General features: G+C 32.5%; 2 protein-coding genes across 2 annotated transcripts; one reads left to right on the plus strand and one right to left on the minus strand.

The window, feature by feature from the left end:
* Positions 1–1,177: 1,177 nt before the first annotated feature.
* Positions 1,178–2,367, minus strand: LOC105774923 (ankyrin repeat-containing protein BDA1-like). Its single transcript, XM_052621555.1, has 2 exons — positions 1,630–2,367; positions 1,178–1,512 (listed from the first exon to the last, which is right to left on the minus strand). The coding sequence occupies exons 1-2, from the start codon at positions 2,101–2,103 to the stop codon at positions 1,480–1,482; spliced, it is 507 nt and encodes a 168-aa protein (XP_052477515.1). The 5' UTR covers positions 2,104–2,367; the 3' UTR covers positions 1,178–1,479.
* A 2,808-nt stretch (positions 2,368–5,175) lies between these two features.
* Positions 5,176–6,987, plus strand: LOC105775654 (ankyrin repeat-containing protein BDA1). The gene is made up of 4 exons (XM_012598148.1): positions 5,176–5,772; positions 5,859–6,391; positions 6,788–6,827; positions 6,910–6,987. The coding sequence occupies exons 1-4, from the start codon at positions 5,176–5,178 to the stop codon at positions 6,985–6,987; spliced, it is 1,248 nt and encodes a 415-aa protein (XP_012453602.1).
* The last annotated feature ends 9,396 nt before the right edge of the window (positions 6,988–16,383 follow it).

Consider the following 16,383-nt stretch of genomic DNA (forward strand, 5'->3'; position numbering starts at 1 on the left):
ATATAAACTAAATGATGCTTTCTTTTACTATTTAATTTGTTATGGAAACTTAGCAATATTTATTTTTAAAATAATAATAAATTATTTATCTATAGAAATGTCATGCCAGCAGTGATAATTTGATAAATTTAAATTTTATAAACATATATTATACATCAACAAAAAGAAAAAGAAAGGCAATCGATTTAAATGAAAGAAAGTAAAAAGAAGAAGGAATTACAGCAATATATATTATTACTATATTTATTTAAATCTCAATTGTAGAGTTAAAAAATTCTATTATCTATATATCAATAATTATCTTTAGAATAAAATGTATTCATATGAAATTTTTAGAGATCATTGTGTATCTTAGGGTCTTTTAGAAAATTTTAGACTTTTATGAAAAAATTTACAACTTTTGGTATTTTAAAGAAAATTTTTCAATTTTTTTATGATTTTTACTATTTTTCACGTGGAGAGATTCTAATCCATTTATATATCTAATTTAATTATAAACGAAATGAAATAAACCCATTCAAAAAGTAACAACAAAAAACTAGAATAAAATAAAGGAGATGCTACATTGACATATTATAAATGGGTATTACAAAATTGAGTACACCGCATTATGCATAATCGACCTAGACTAAGGAATAGCCAACATCCTATGAATGCAGCAAAGTACATAAAGTTAATACCATTGTCGAAAACGTCAACACTTGCAAATAAACAATAGCAAACAACTAAAATGGTTCCTTTTCAGAATTCATCATATAAAATAGGGAATAACAATAATCCTTGAGCTACACCCATGCTTATTCCATTTCCTAAATAATATATGATTGAAGGGAATATCCAACATCCCACTATTGAAACACTAATTTTTGACACCCGACATACAATACACATGGACAACATTAGAAGGAAAAGAATTCCTGAAAATATATTAAGAATTGCATATGTTAAATGGGTGGGGGCTATGAAAGATATTGATTCATCGAACGACACTGCAAGAAACGCTAATAGAACTTGAAGTGCAGTCCTAAACTCATGGGGAAAAGTTTTGAGTAGAGCTAGTGTTAGTAATAATGTTACGAGGAACACTAGATAGGTTGAAATATAGAAGAGAAGAAACTCCGATTCATCCATGACTGATTTCCTTGTACCCATTCATCAAATGATCCTTTGGACCTTGAGGTATTTTCACCTTGCCAAACGCCACCAGGTGGGCTTAGAGTGGCTTGGTAGGTTGCAGTTAGAAGCAGTCCTAAAATAACTAGCAAGGCGTTGCTGTCATCGGCTGATATATCGTCCATATTTTGAAAAATTAGTAGTGATGCTTTTGTCACATACATGACAAATTGTTTCTCCAACTTACGTTTAAAGTTTGAAACTACTGGAATAAAGCAGCCCTGCAGAATAGTTATGTTTTCTCTGTTATTATGTTGTTGTGCAACACCCAGTGCGGTCAAACCAACTTCATTGGTAGCATGCCTATCAGCCTTGCAATTTAATAGTAGATTTAAGCACCTGTTCAATTGATAGTTTAGGATATAAAAGGCTAGAATCAATTAATCATGTCTGTAAAGCAAAAAAAAAAAAAAAATCTATGTAATATTAATTACTATTGAAGCAGTTGAGTCGAACCTTGGGTTGATTATGGATAGTGGCTATGTGTAGTGCAGTGTTGCCATCTTTGTCTTTCCGGTTCACCACTTCCCAATGATAGTCTTTTCTCTTAAGCGTTGGAATTAGGAGTTGGAGAACGTCCAGTCTATTGTTTTGGATTGCAATATGCAAAGCAGTGCGATTCTCAATCGTAACATCTTGGATAGAATCAGGAGAAGGTTCTAGAAATGTATCCAACAGACCAAGCTGGTTTCCAACTTTACTTAAGTAGTGCAATGGAGTCTTACCTTTCTTTCCTCTGACACGAACAAGATGTTTATCGATCTCCAATAAGCGGAGCGCCATCTCTTTATGCCCTTTTCTAACTGCAATGTGAAGTGGGCTCAAACCTTGGTGGTTTAGCTTTCGAGAAAATGATGGCTTTAAGTTCATCATCTCCATTGCAAACTCGATGCACCCTTCTTCTGCAGATATATGTAATGGAGTCTCCATAAACTCCACCTCATCAACACGCCTCAAAACATTTCCATTTCTTTGAATTACTCTATATAATTCGTTAGCCTTTCCTGTACGTAGGAGCAGCCTTTCTTAAATTTTCATCCATGTCGGGAGGAAAGATCAATGAACAATAGGAAGAGAGAAAATGAAAGGAAACTACTGCTATTGTATGGTCCGTCGACTGCAGCCAACAAGGAAACAATACAAAGATAGAAAATGGCAGACGAATATTATGTATATCTTTCTGGGTTTGGCCTTCAGTGCAGGATTATTATAAAATTTTGATAGTGTACGTTTAAAGAAATGAAAGGCAGTAGTGCGAACAAAAAGCCACTTTGAAAAGAAAAGAAGCGATGCTGTTCTCTTTCGTTTAAGGTCACTTAGAGAAATTTATTCAAAGAAAGTGAGAACTAAAGAAAGACAAATGTGTGTATATTTATGTTCTTGATTTCTCATACTCAAGATTCCAACAACAAGATACATTAATTTTATGAAATGAGAAGTGATTGTATAAAATTATAAATCTACTTTATTCTTCCTGATTTTTATATTTTAATTAAAAATAAAGAGGAGATAAAATGATCGTGAAATCACAATTTTATACAATCTCTTCTCTTGAAACTTTTAAAGAGAAGTACTTAAAATTAATAATATTTTCATCTTCCAATTTTTTTTATATTTCATGAAATTATATTTAATAATATTTTATAATGAAGATTTGAAAATTGGAAGGTGTGATTGATTCAAAATTAAAGACTGGTATGGTCCGTCAATGGTGGTCAAAAGTTAGAAAAGGCAGGTAATTGAAGTATATATTTTTGCTTCTTCCATGGATTTTAGTTTTTAATCATTTAGTACTAATTCGATTATGCCTTTGATAGTGAAAAGTTTAAAGAAAATGGCGCCCCGTGGTGTGAACGAGGAAGCCACCTTGATATCATGAAAAAAAAAAATCATTATTTATTTTATTGAAAAGGCTAATAGTTAAACTAAAAAACAAAATTATGATGAAAATTTTATAAATGTACTTTATTTAATTTTAATTAAAAATATTTTTTGTTAATATTAATAGATTTTGAAATATATCGTTCAATCATTTTAATAACAATTAAATCTCAAAATTACACAAAATTTTAATTCAATATGCAATGTATTGATATAAATATTAATAAATCAAGATCTTTTATGTCGAATTTGAAAAAGAAAATTGCATATATAAATATATATAGGATGTTTTTAGGGTGTATGTCATGACAGTTATTATATAACAAGAAATTGGCAATGTAAAAAGTTTGAAGAGAAATTGAATCACACCATAAAAGGAGTGGCAAAAGGAACTATAAGAATTGTGATGTTGTGAATGCTTAGACATTAAATTTTAATTAATGCACTAACTAATTAATTCTAGTAATAATTAAGTTTTAACTAAGATGCTCAAAATTCTAATTAAGTAATAACTAAATTTTACATCCATAAATTTAGCCTAACTTCTTTTATATATCAAAATTTTAATTAGTAATTATAATTCATAATTTTTTATATATTTTATATTTTGATTTCTATTCAAGTAATATATATATATATATCTATTTTAAAATTAGCAAAAATTTTAACTAATAATTTTAAATTAAATTATATTTATTTTTAAAAGTGCAATTATCATCATTTCTATTAAATTATAATTATTTTTATAATGTAAAATTATTACAATTTCTATTTTACTCTAACGTATTTTATTTTTAAATGTAAATCTAATAATATGATAGAAAATAAAATTGTTTTGATATGAAAAAGAAAAATTTAAAATTAAACACATATATTATACATAAATTATAGATAAGTAAAATTTAAAATTGAACATACATGTATCATATATTTCCCTAATTCACCAACGAATTGGCCTTGATTTTGATGTGGATCACACATACTATTTATGTTTTTTTTTTGAAGTTTTAATATATTTTTATGGGTAAAATATGTCATAAGTTATTGTCTTGTTTAAAAATTTAGAATTTAGTCTATCTACTTTTCAGATTTCAAAATTCAAATCTAACTATTATGATATTAAATTTTTGTTAAATTCAAGTTCATTACAACGTAATCTTTTTGGTTACATGGCTACCAAGTGAGGTTTTTTTTTAAATGTCACACCAACAATTTTAACAAAGAAAATATTTAACATTGTTAACAATTAGACTTGAAATTTGAAATTTGAAAAGAAGATGGACTAAATTTCAAATTTTAAAGAGTACAAAGACTTATGACATATTTTAACCTATTTTTAAATTGTTTTGAATATTTATCTACTTGTTTAATTTTATATTCCTTTTGGATGTTTTATATATATTTTTGAAGTTTTTAGAATCAAGATTAAATAAATATAATGTGCAAATATTGAAGGTTAAATTTATTTTTCTTTTAGAATTATAATTAAATTGATAATATGTGTAAACATTGAGGAATAAATTTGTTATTATATCAATAAAAATTGCATCAATATTCTATTAATGATTTAAGGGATGAATAACCAAAATATTATTATTTATAACTATAGTGACAAAATTATTATTATTATTATTTGAGTTGGTGACAAAAACAAAAGAATGCGCTATTACTTAAATGACTAACCTAAATAATAACACCATTGTTAATATATCCTGAATATACTATGAGAACACAAATTTAAACATGAGACCAAATCTTCAATATACCAAATAGTGCATTAATTTATTCATTCATCACTCCTTCAACTTTCTTTTTGTTTGGTCCAAGAATTCATAGTTGGAAATGTCATGTATAAAATTAAGGGTGCCTTCTTTCTATGGCTTTGCTGCTTGGAAATTTCTTTGGACCTTAGAAGAAAATTATTTCCTCGAACTACAGTACTGTTCAAATCAAGTATAAATTGTGGTCAGTTCAGATATATGTGTTTACGGAAAATATAGGTTCTATTTCTATTTCCATGTTGTCTTCTACTTCTTTCTTCTTTGTGTTTTGTTGCAAATTTCCTCAGTTTTCAGTAATCTGAAAATTCACTGCATAATTTATTACCCCAAAAGAAAAGCTATGGATGGGAGGATGATAGAGGCTGCCCAAACAGGAGATATTAACCTCTTGTATGAGTTGATTCTGAATGATCCATATGTTTTACAGCGTATTGATGATGTGCCTTTTTTTCATACTCCATTGCATGTGGCTGCCTCTGCTGGGCATATTGAATTTATCATGGAGATGATCAACTTAAAGCCCTCGTTTGCAAGAAAGCTAAACCAAGCTGGGTTTAGCCCCTTGCACTTGGCTCTGCAGAATAACAGAACCCAAGGAGTGCTTCAACTCCTCAAGTTTGACAATGGCCTTGTTCGTGTCAAAGGGAGGGAGGGTTTCACTCCTCTGCACCATGTGATTCAAACTGGAGATGTTAATCTTTTGATAAAATTCCTCGAGGTTTGTCCCGAGGCCATAAAAGATGTGACTGTTCGAAACGAGACGGTTTTCCATCTTGCAGTAAAAAGCGATATGTTTGAAGCTTTCCAAGTCCTGGTGGGGTGGCTTGTAAGAAGCCGCCATGAGTCTGCCCAACGTTGGGAGAATGAACTACTGAGTTGGGCAGACATTGATGGCAACACTGTGCTACACATTGCAGCTATCAGAAACAGACCTCGGGTATATGCTAATTTTCCTAATCAAGTCAATTATTGATATGTACATGATAAAAGGGTAATTTACATGAATTAATTTCTAATTAACAGGTGGTGAAAGTATTGCTGGGACACCTGCGTCGAGACCAAATCAATGCCAAAAATTTGGAGGGATTAACAGCTCTAGATATCCAATCACAATACCCATGGAATGAAAGGCAAGCGGATAGGATAATAGATATGCTAAGAAAAGCAGGAGGTTTGAGTGCTTCCTCTCCCTCGCTTCCCAGTACCTCCACTTCAGTCTACATCAAATCTTTAAAAGACAAGACGTCATGGCATCAAAAATGGGCAACAAGAGCTGGTCGAGGAATGAAGCGTATGCCACATGAGATGCGTAACACATTTCTAGTAGTGACGGTGCTAATTATAACAACCACTTTCGAAGCCTCTTTAAACCCTCCAAATAAGCCTGATAACAGCTCATCCATGAAATACCAAGTCTCTTTAAGTCAAGATCAGCCGCCTCTCAATTACCACACATTTTGGCACAAAACCGACTTCAATACTGCACCCATACCCAGTCCCTCCGCAATGGACGTTTCCAAAAAAGATGATGGGACATCTGAATACTCCTTGTTTTGGTATTACAACACTTTGACCTTCTGGGCAGCACTGTTTTTAACAGCAATTCTCCTACCATCTCATTTATTCTCTTCGTTGATTCTCCTAATATTTCTCTCCTTTGGGATGTCTTTCATAAATTTATTTAAAGTTTCCTCATGGTCATGGGAACATTCATATGAGTTTTCCAAAACACGCGCACACATTTTATTTGATGTAACCTCCATTTTTAATGTTGTCTTCTTATTCATCCAAATTTTCCTTATACCAAGCCAGTTACTCTTTGAGTTTGCCACGCTGCTAAACATTAACAAAAAATGTTCCATCTCCTTCCTGGTAATCGTTTTCGGTAGCATAATGCTTTTTACGGGATTTTTTATCTTCCTATTGTAATGTTGTCTTCTCAACGTTGCTAGCTTCGCTTGTACGATTGCAGTTAATGTTTCATGTTTCCAGGTGGGTAACCAGTACCAATCCAAAATTCTCTATCTTCATATAGTAATCTTTTACATTGGCTTCCTTTTTACATTGTGTCCAGTTGAGTGGATCCGTCGAATCTAAATGCCAAAAGCGTAATGAAGTTTTGGGGTTTGTATTAGTGATGGTGATGGAGTAGTTATTGGATTCAGCTTCTTTATTATTTTAACTTTAAAATATATTTAATTATTTGGGCCGATTGCACTAGTCATCCTCAGACTATTAACCTTATTCTAAATTGGTCCCAAAATTCAGATAATTTTAATTACAATCCTCAAGCTACTAATGTTATATCAGCCTACTCCTTCTATTACTATAATCATTAATTTAATTATTAAATGGTACTTTAGGTCTTATACAATATAATCTAAAACGAAAATTTTAAGAAAAAATATTGATAAAATCGATATACTAGATAAATTACTATATCGACTTGCTAACATACTGGATAAATTATAATTAGAGGCGTTCATGGGTTGATTGCGCCAAGTTTAGTGTCGAAACCACTTTTTAAAAACAAGAAGCGAGTCAACTTTTATTTTGAAAATAAAAAACGGGAGTCGCCACCGATATTTTTTGGGGTGTGATCGGATCACCTTGCAATTCAATTGTTTTGATAAAACGTTTTGATTTTATTAAAACAATAATTTTGGTCTACGGAATTCAAGGAAAACGGGTTCGGGAGTCAGTTACATGCGAGGAAGGATTAGCACCCTCGTCATGCCCAAAATTAGTACCTAATCAATTAATTAATGTCTTAATGTCGAAAAATTAAAAATTCGGAAAGAAATTTAAAATTATGATCCTTTTAAAATCACTTAAAAATTTAAAGAAGGGTGCTCTTCTCGTTAATCGAGAAAAAGAATTATATCACGTGAGTTAGGGCACAATATCTTAAATCCCGAAACGAGAATAAACACCAAAAAAATTATTTCTTTTTAGAAATTATGATCATCTCGGTTTTGGAGAAGAAATCATATCCCGTAAGTTGGAACACTGTCCTTTTTTGATTCCTCAGATAATTTTAAAAAATGTGTGTGTGTTTTTTTAAAAAAAGGGGTTTGTATATTCGGAATTATCGAAAAAATTCAAGACCCCGTAAGTTAGGATACGATCTTTTCGAATCCCAAAATACGAAATATTATTTATTTACTTAAAAAAATTTATACATTTAGGTCGAAATTGATGCGATACTAAAAATGATATACGAATAAAACATTAAATCAACGAATGACTACAATATGAGTGTAAACAAATATAATAACAATGATCTCATAATATACATTATTTTAATACTAATTAATCAAAGAACAACAAAATCAACAATAATAGGGCTATCTTACCAAAAAAGCCCTTTTTTCAATATTTACCGAAATGGGCGGTTTTTAATTATTTACGGAATGGTCCATTTCAGTAAATCGCCGCCACGTCGGCGCAATGTCGGGGTAAATGGCGGAGGTCGTGTCCACGTCGTAGCGACCTCTTGACGTGGAGGAAATCGCGCCTCGAGGACGCGATTTCTCGACGTGGCATGAACGATTTATGTTTTAGCTTGGAAAACTTTGAAAGGCCATAACTTTTGGCTCGGTTGTCCGATTGAGACAATTTTTTATTTGAATAACTTTTCGAGATCTACTTGAAAAACAGCCAAGGCGGTTTGCCTGATTTTAAATCGAAAAAGATCCTTTTGCCCCTAAATTTCGATTTTTCGGTTTAAAATTAAATTTTGAAACATTCAAATCATTATTTTCCTTATTTATTTGAAGTAAACACGGATCTTTTTTCGAATTGTCTTATATCATCCTGTTATTCATTATAAGTCACTCATTCCACTTTTGAGAAGTTCCTAAAATTTTCCATTTTATTCAATTTAGTCCCTAAAACCTAAATAGTCATATTTTCAAATCTAAGCTTCGTTTTCAATTCAAATTCAATTTCATCCTTCCATAACATTCAAATATTCTTAAATACAAAAATTTCATGCTAATTTTGAAATAATTACACTTTAGTCCATATACTCGTAACTAACAAATTATACTTTACAAATTAGTCCCTATTCATCTCTAAGCAGGTTTTCAACGCGTAGATCTCGAAAAGTTATTCGAAATAAAAAAATTCGTCTCAATCGGACAACCGAGACAAAAGTTATGGCCTTTCAAAGTTTTCTAAGCTAAAAACGTAAACTGTTCATGCCACGTCAGCAAATCACGTCCTCGTAGGCGCGATTTCCCTCCACGTCAGCAGGTCGCGCTGATGTGGACGCGACCTCCTGCCATTTCCCCTGACATCGCGCTGACGTGGCACGATTTCGCGGAAAATGGTCCATTCCGGTAAATAATTAAAAAACCGGCCCATTTCGGTAAATATTGAAAAAAAGGGTTTTTTTTGGTATTTTACCCCAATAATAGCAATGAATAATAATGATATAAACAATAGTACATAAAAAAATACATAACAAAACAATATCAAAATTAAAAGAAATTAATAAATAAATTCACCAAATAGCATTGAGGAAATTAATCTAGGAAATGTTAAAAGGATTATTAAAAATGGGTGAAATTAGGGTTATAGTAGAAATATTAACAATAATAATAAATAAATTGTCTAAATTTTGAAATTACATAAAAATATGATATAAAATAAATAAATGTATTTATAATGTTTAAATAAGTAAATAAAAAGTATAATGAAATAATAATGTAGAAACAAATTGATTTAATGATATAGATATAATAATAAATAAATAAATAATGTAAAATAATAATAGAAATAATAATTTTAAATCAATTAATTTAATAATAAAATAGCCAAAATATCAAAATAAAATTAAATGGAGCTTTAAAACAAAGTTTTGGGGCAAATCAGAAATAAACTCAAAAGGGAGGACCAGATTGAACGCGCGGATGAGAAGGAGGGACTGAATGGGAAATAATTCCCACCCTCCAAAACGCACAGTTCCATCAGAGACCAAAATCGAAGTCGAAATAAATTATAGGGAAAAATAAAAAAAATAAAAAAAACTTGATTGTAATAAACAAAAAAGGCGGAAGGGCTAGACGTGCAAATAGACCCTTCCACAAAAATACACGGATCCTTCCCCAGGTCGGGTCACCGCGCGGGTCATGGTTCTATACGGCGTCGTTTTGGCCACTGGGTTAAGGCCAAAACGGTGCTGTTTTGATCCTCTATATAAACCAATTTTTTTTAAAAAATTTCATTTCCTTTCTCTTTCTCAAAATAAAAAACTCAGAAAAAAACCTCTGCTCTCTAAAATATTTTCCAGAACCCGGCCGACTCCAGAGCCGGACCAACGCGGCTGCCGGTTATAGCGCCACCGTCTGTGGTAGCCGAAAAATAAAAAAAACACCCATTTTTTGGGCTTTTCAACTTCCCGACTCCAAAACAAGTAAGTTTTCTATTTTACTTTTCTTTTCTTTTTTTTTTAGAAAAACACGAGAAAAGAAAATAAAAAATAAAAAAAGAAACAAACAGCAGAATACCTTCAAATTTTTCTTTGTATTGATGTTTTTTCTTCTTCTTCTTTTTTTGTGTTGATTCATGCGTAAAACAAATCCGAATACAGAAATGGCCAAGCCAGGCCTAAGAATGATAATAACATACTTTATTTTTGCCCAAGCTCGACTCGGTCGAAATATAGGACTAAGAGTTTGCCAAAGTTTGCTCATATTTGTAAATGATTAACCCAAGCCTATTTTAGTACAGTGCATATTATTTTTTTAAAATTATAAATAATTATATATTTATATTATTTTAATTTAATATTGGAAAAATTTATATATATTTATTAATATATTATATACAATCATTTTAAGATTTTTTAATATTCACATTGTAGTACTATTATATATTACTATATGTTTAATTTTTATGTGTTATAAATAATATAATATATAAAATATAAAACATTAAAAACTTAAAAAAATAGTTGGGTTTGGTCGATCTCAAACTTTAAATGTTCATGCCCAATTTTCAAGCCTAATATTTTTGTCTAAAGAACATGGATTCTATTGAGAAGGGCTCTCTACTTTTGTCCAAACATTTCTTATATTCAGTCAAAAAGGAGGATTTCAGAGTATGGTCCGTCCGTAGAAACCCTAGCATCTTCTTCCAAGAACTCCAACTCATCATTCTCCATTTAATTTCAAGAATATCCCACCATGTATGTTACATTCGCCGTGAGTTTATCTTTAAACGAAGCCTTCTCTTGCCTTAAGTCTTCCCCTACCAAATATGGGAATTCATAACTGAATCTTTGTTCCTAACTTTTTCCTATCACACGTTCAATCCCCGAAGGAATCGGCGACCTTGATCTTTCCAATGCCGGTGATGACACGGTGGTCACTTCCATTTCATTTCTATTTTAATTTAACGGGAATGTATTTCATAATGTTAGAATTAAGTGACCTAAATCCTTATTTAAATAAAATACTGTGGTAAAATAAAATAAAAGTAAAATCCCTATAGAATTATACTTCTTTTATTTTATTTTAGAATAAGGTTTTTTAAACCTTATTAAACTTCATCTATTTGATATTATTTGAATAAGGAGTTTCACTCCTATTAGAATAAGGTTTACAAGCCTATAAATAGGCATAGTCTACTCCTCTTGTAATTATTTTTTTCGACAGAGTGAATTTTTTTCTCCTCTGCCCGTGGTTTTTTCCCGAAAGGGTTTCCACGTAAAATCTGTGTGTTCTTTATTTTTCTATTTCTATTTCTATTTTTATTTGAGATAAATTGTCATTATCCACATTATATTTTTAACAAATTGGTATCAGAGCTTCTGGGTTGTTCATCTCAATCACGGTAATGACGTCTATGAAGTACGAAATTCCGCTGTTGGATCGCAACACCAGATTTGCATTGTGGCAGATAAAGATGCAAGCAGTTCTTGCACAGATGGACTTAGAGGAAGCCCTACTAGGGGTAGATAAGATGCTTTCAACTTTGACGGAGGAAGAGAAGAAGCGCAAGGATCGAAAGGCGTTAACACAGTTACATCTGCATTTGTCTAACGAAATTTTGCAGGATGTGATGAAGGAGAAGACTGCCGCTGGATTATGGAAGAGGTTGGAACAAATATGTATGTCGAAAACTCTAACCAGCAAGCTGCATATGAAGCAGCATCTTTATGCTCATCGTTTGGAGGAAGGTGCATCGTACACGAACATATGATGTTTAAAGAAATTCTCTCAAACTTGGAGGCCATGGAGGTTCGATATGATAAGGAAGATCTAGGGTGATTCTACTTTATTCGTTGCCCGTCTTATTCAACCTTTAGAGATACGATTTTATATAGCCGCGAGTCTCTCACAGTTGATGAGGTTTATGATTCTTTAACCTCGTATGATAAGATGAAGCATCTTGTGGTTAAAACTGACTCTCAGGGAGAGGGTCTTATTGTTCATGGGAGACAAGATCAGAATACTGATGATGATTGTGGAAGGACACAGGAATGGAATCCTCACAGTAAATCTAAAGGTAGATCGAAGTCTTCAAACAGAGGTAAAACTTGTAACTTTTGCAAGAAGAAAGGGCACATTAAATCTGAGTTCTATAAGCTACAGAATAAGATCAAAAGGGAGGCTGCGAATCAAAATGGAAAACAACTAGAAAATTCTGGTAAAGCTGATGTTGTAGAAGATTACAGCGATGGTGAACTTCTAGTCGCTTCTGTCAACAATTCCAAAGCAAGCGAGGAGTGGATCCTTGATTCGGGTTTCACCTTCCACATCAGTCCCAATCGGGATTGGTTTACAACTTACAAAATAGTGTCTGAAGGTATTGTGTTGATGGGAAATAATGCTTCATGTAGAATTACAGGTGTTGGAACAATTAGAGTTAAAATGTTTGATGGAGTTGTCAGAACACTCGATGACGTCGACATGTTCCGAATTAAAGAGAAATTTAATTTCATCAGTACTCTTGATTCAAAAGGTACAAATACACGGTGAAAGTGGGGTTTGAAGATTTCAAAGGTTCCTCATTGTGATGAAAGGCGGAGAAAGATTGCCAAGTTATATGTTTTGCGTTGTTCTCATTCTTGGTGATGTAGTTGTGTCATCCTCTTCCTTGTCAGATGATGATATTACTAAACTTTGGCATATGCGCCTAGGGCATATGAGTGAGAATGACATGGCAGAATTGAGCAAAAGAAGACTTTTTGATGGGCAAGGAATTTGCAAACTGAAGTTCTGTGAGCACTGCATTTTCGGGAAGCAAAAGAGAGTTCGATTCACCAGAGGAATACATAACATGAAGGGAACGTTAGAGTATATTCTTTATAATCTATGGGGGCCATCTAGAGTGCCTTCGAGAGGTGGAGCTAATTATATGCTAACTTTTATTGATAATTTTTCCAGAAAAGTGTGGGCGTTCTTCCTGAAGCAGAAAAGCGATGTGTTTTCCGCATTTAAGTCTTGGAAAACCATGATAGAAAAACAGACGGGAAAGAAAATAAAATATCTCCACACAGGCAATGACATAGAGTTATGTTCTGATGAATTTAATAAACTGTGCAAGTCAGAAGGGATCATGAGACACTTGACAGTTCGTCATACTCCACAGCAAAACGGCGTTGCAGAACGAATGAACAGAACGATCATGGAGAAAGTTCGATGTATGTTGTCAAATGCCAACTTATCAAAGTCATTTTGGGCAGAAGCTGCCTCTACTGCATGTTTTTTGATCAACCGATCTCCATCCGTTGCCATTGAGAAAAAGACTCCACAAGAGGTATGGTCTGGTAATCCTGCTGACTATTCTGATTTAAAGATCTTTGGTTGTCCTGCGTATGCTCATGTTGATAATGGAAAATTGGAACCGAGATCTATTAAATGTGTTTTTCTTGGTTATAAAGCTGGTGTAAAAGGGTGTAAGTTATGGTATCCTGAAAATAGAAAAGTTGTGATTAGTAGAGATGTTGTTTTTGATGAAACTACTATGCTACCTAACTTATCTCTTAAAGACTCTTCCAATAAAGAAAATCAAAAGCAGGTGGAGCATCAGATTGATCTAGAATCTATAACAGAGTCGACTACTAAAGCCAGTACAAAAATTCAAAATAGAGTTGCTTCTTCACCACAATACTCTATCTCAAAACAGAACTAGAAGAGAAATTAAACCTCCAAAAGTATGCCGAGGCTGATCTAGTTACTTATGCTTTAAATATGGTTGAAGATATAGATGCAAACCAAGAGCCATCTAATTATTTTGAGGCGGTTAGTTGTGAAGACTCAGAAAAGTGGATGTTTGCTATGCAAGAGGAGATGGAATAACTACACAAAAATCAAACATGGGATCTTGTGAAACTTCCTAAAGGTAAAAAGGTTGTTTGTTGTAAATGGTTGTTTAAAAAGAAAGAGGGACTCCAAGAGTTGAAGAACCCAGATATAAAGCAAGGCTTGTTGTAAAGGGTTACAGTCAAATTCCAGGAGTGGACTTCACAGATGTGTTCTCTCCAGTTGTGAAGCATAGTTCGATTCAAGCTTTGCTTGGTATTGTGACCATGCATGATTTGGAGCTTGAGTAGTTAGATGTAAAAACTGCATTTTTGCATGGAGAACTTGAGGAGGATATTTACATGCAACAACCAGAGGGTTTTACAGTTTCAGAAAAAGAGGACTATGTTTGCTTCCTGAAAAAGTCCCTTTACGGTTTGAAATAGTCACCAAGACAATGGTATAAGAGGTTTGATTCCTTTATGACTTCTCATGATTTTAAAAGAAGTAGCTTTGACAGTTGTGTTTACTTTAAGAAAAATAGTGATGTTTCTTTTGTGTATCTACTCCTTTATGTTGATGACATGTTGATAGCATCGAAAGATAAAGGAGAGATAAGAAAGGTCAAAGCCTAACTAAGTGAAGAATTTGAGATGAAAGACTTGGGACCAGCAAAGAAGATACTTGGTATGGAGATTCTCAGGGATAGGAAAGCAAGTAAATTGTATCTAAGTCAGAAAGGGTACATTGAGAAAGTTCTTTCCAGATTCAATATGCAGAATGCTAAGCCTGTTAGTACTCCTTTAGCAGCCCATTTCAGACTTTCATCGGCTTTGTCTCCACAATCAGATGATGAGATTGAGTACATGTCACATGTTTCATACTCTAGTGCAGTGGGATCTCTCATGTATGCCATGGTTTGTTCACGTCCAGATTTATCATATGCAGTTAGTGCAGTTAGCAGATACATGGCGAATCCTGGTAAAGAACATTGGAAAGTAGTTCAGTGGGTTTTAAGATACTTACGAGGTACTACCGATGTTTGCTTACAGTTTGGAAGAACTAGAGATGGAGTCATTGGGTATGTTGATGCTGATTTTGCTGGGGACCTCGATAGAAGAAGATCTCTCACGGGTTGTGTCTTTACAATCAGAGGTTGTGCAATCAGTTGGAAAGCCACTTTGTCTACCACTGAAGCTGAGTACATGGCAATTACTGGGGCTTGTAAAGAAGCTATATGGTTGAAGGGACTCTTTAGTGAACTCAATGAAGACCTTCAAATCAATACAGTATTTTGTGACAGTCAGAGTGCCATCTTCCTTACAAAAGATCAAATGTTTCATGAGAGAACAAAACACATTGATGTTCGGTATCATTTTGTTCGTGATATTATTGCTCGTGGTGATATTGTTGTGAGCAAAATTAGTACTCATGAAAATCCTGCAGATATGATGACTAAGTCACTTCCTATAACCAAGTTTGAGCATTGCTTAGACTTGGTTGGATCATTGTTGAAAATAAACCCTTAAGGGGTTTTATGGAAGAGGTGGAGAAACTTGTTCGTTGAGAGTTTGCGATGAAGAACTTGTTCATTAAGAATTCGTGTCAAGGTGGAGATTGTTAGAATTAAGTGACCCAAATCCTTATTTAAATAAATAACTGTGGTAAAATAAAATAAAAGTAAAATCCCTATAGAATTATACTTCTTTTATTTTATTTTAGAATAAGGTTTGATATTATTTGAATAATGAGTTTCACTCCTATTAGAATAAGGTTTACAAGCCTATAAATGGCATAGTCTACTCCTCTTGTAATTAATTTTTTTTCGACATAGTAAATTTTCTTCTCTTCTGCTCGTGGTTTTTTCCCGAAAAGGTTTCCACGTAAAATCTGTGTGTTCTTTATTTTTCTATTTCTATTTTTATTTGCGATATATTGTCATTATCGACATTATATTTTTAACACATAATTGCCAAAATATCATAATACATATAATCGGGTCCACACCGTTAAATGTGATTATCTACAATATGTACTTTTTAAGAGTGACTATTTTCCACAGAAGTGGCGGAAAATTTATACTTTCTTGGAATTTTGTCATATATTTTATTTATTTTAATTTTTAAATATAATTTAAAATTAATGGTAAAATCTTAATTTCACTTGTACGATTAAAAATTTCTATATCCGGTGTTCTAAATAATTATCCTTGATTTAATACCGGTGAGTGTTGGATGCAATGGCAAAACACATTATATTTTCAAGGAAAGATGAAGTTTAAACCTTGAAAATAA

This window comes from Gossypium raimondii, chromosome 10, assembly GCF_025698545.1.
Source record: "Gossypium raimondii isolate GPD5lz chromosome 10, ASM2569854v1, whole genome shotgun sequence".
Classification (NCBI taxonomy): domain Eukaryota; kingdom Viridiplantae; phylum Streptophyta; class Magnoliopsida; order Malvales; family Malvaceae; genus Gossypium; species Gossypium raimondii.

What these genes read in the sequence shown, in the direction of transcription:
- LOC105774923 (XM_052621555.1), bottom strand. Translation starts at nt 2,103, where the DNA reads ATGGAGACTCCATTACATATATCTGCAGAAGAAGGGTGCATCGAGTTT. An exon ending in CTATCCATAATCAACCCAAG is followed by an intron (nt 1,513 to 1,629) that starts GTTCGACTCAAC and finishes TCAATTGAACAG; the next exon opens with GTGCTTAAATCTACTATTAA.
- LOC105775654 (XM_012598148.1), top strand. Translation starts at nt 5,176, where the DNA reads ATGGATGGGAGGATGATAGAGGCTGCCCAAACAGGAGATATTAACCTC. An exon ending in CTATCAGAAACAGACCTCGG is followed by an intron (nt 5,773 to 5,858) that starts GTATATGCTAAT and finishes TCTAATTAACAG; the next exon opens with GTGGTGAAAGTATTGCTGGG. An exon ending in TTAATGTTTCATGTTTCCAG is followed by an intron (nt 6,828 to 6,909) that starts GTGGGTAACCAG and finishes CATTGTGTCCAG; the next exon opens with TTGAGTGGATCCGTCGAATC.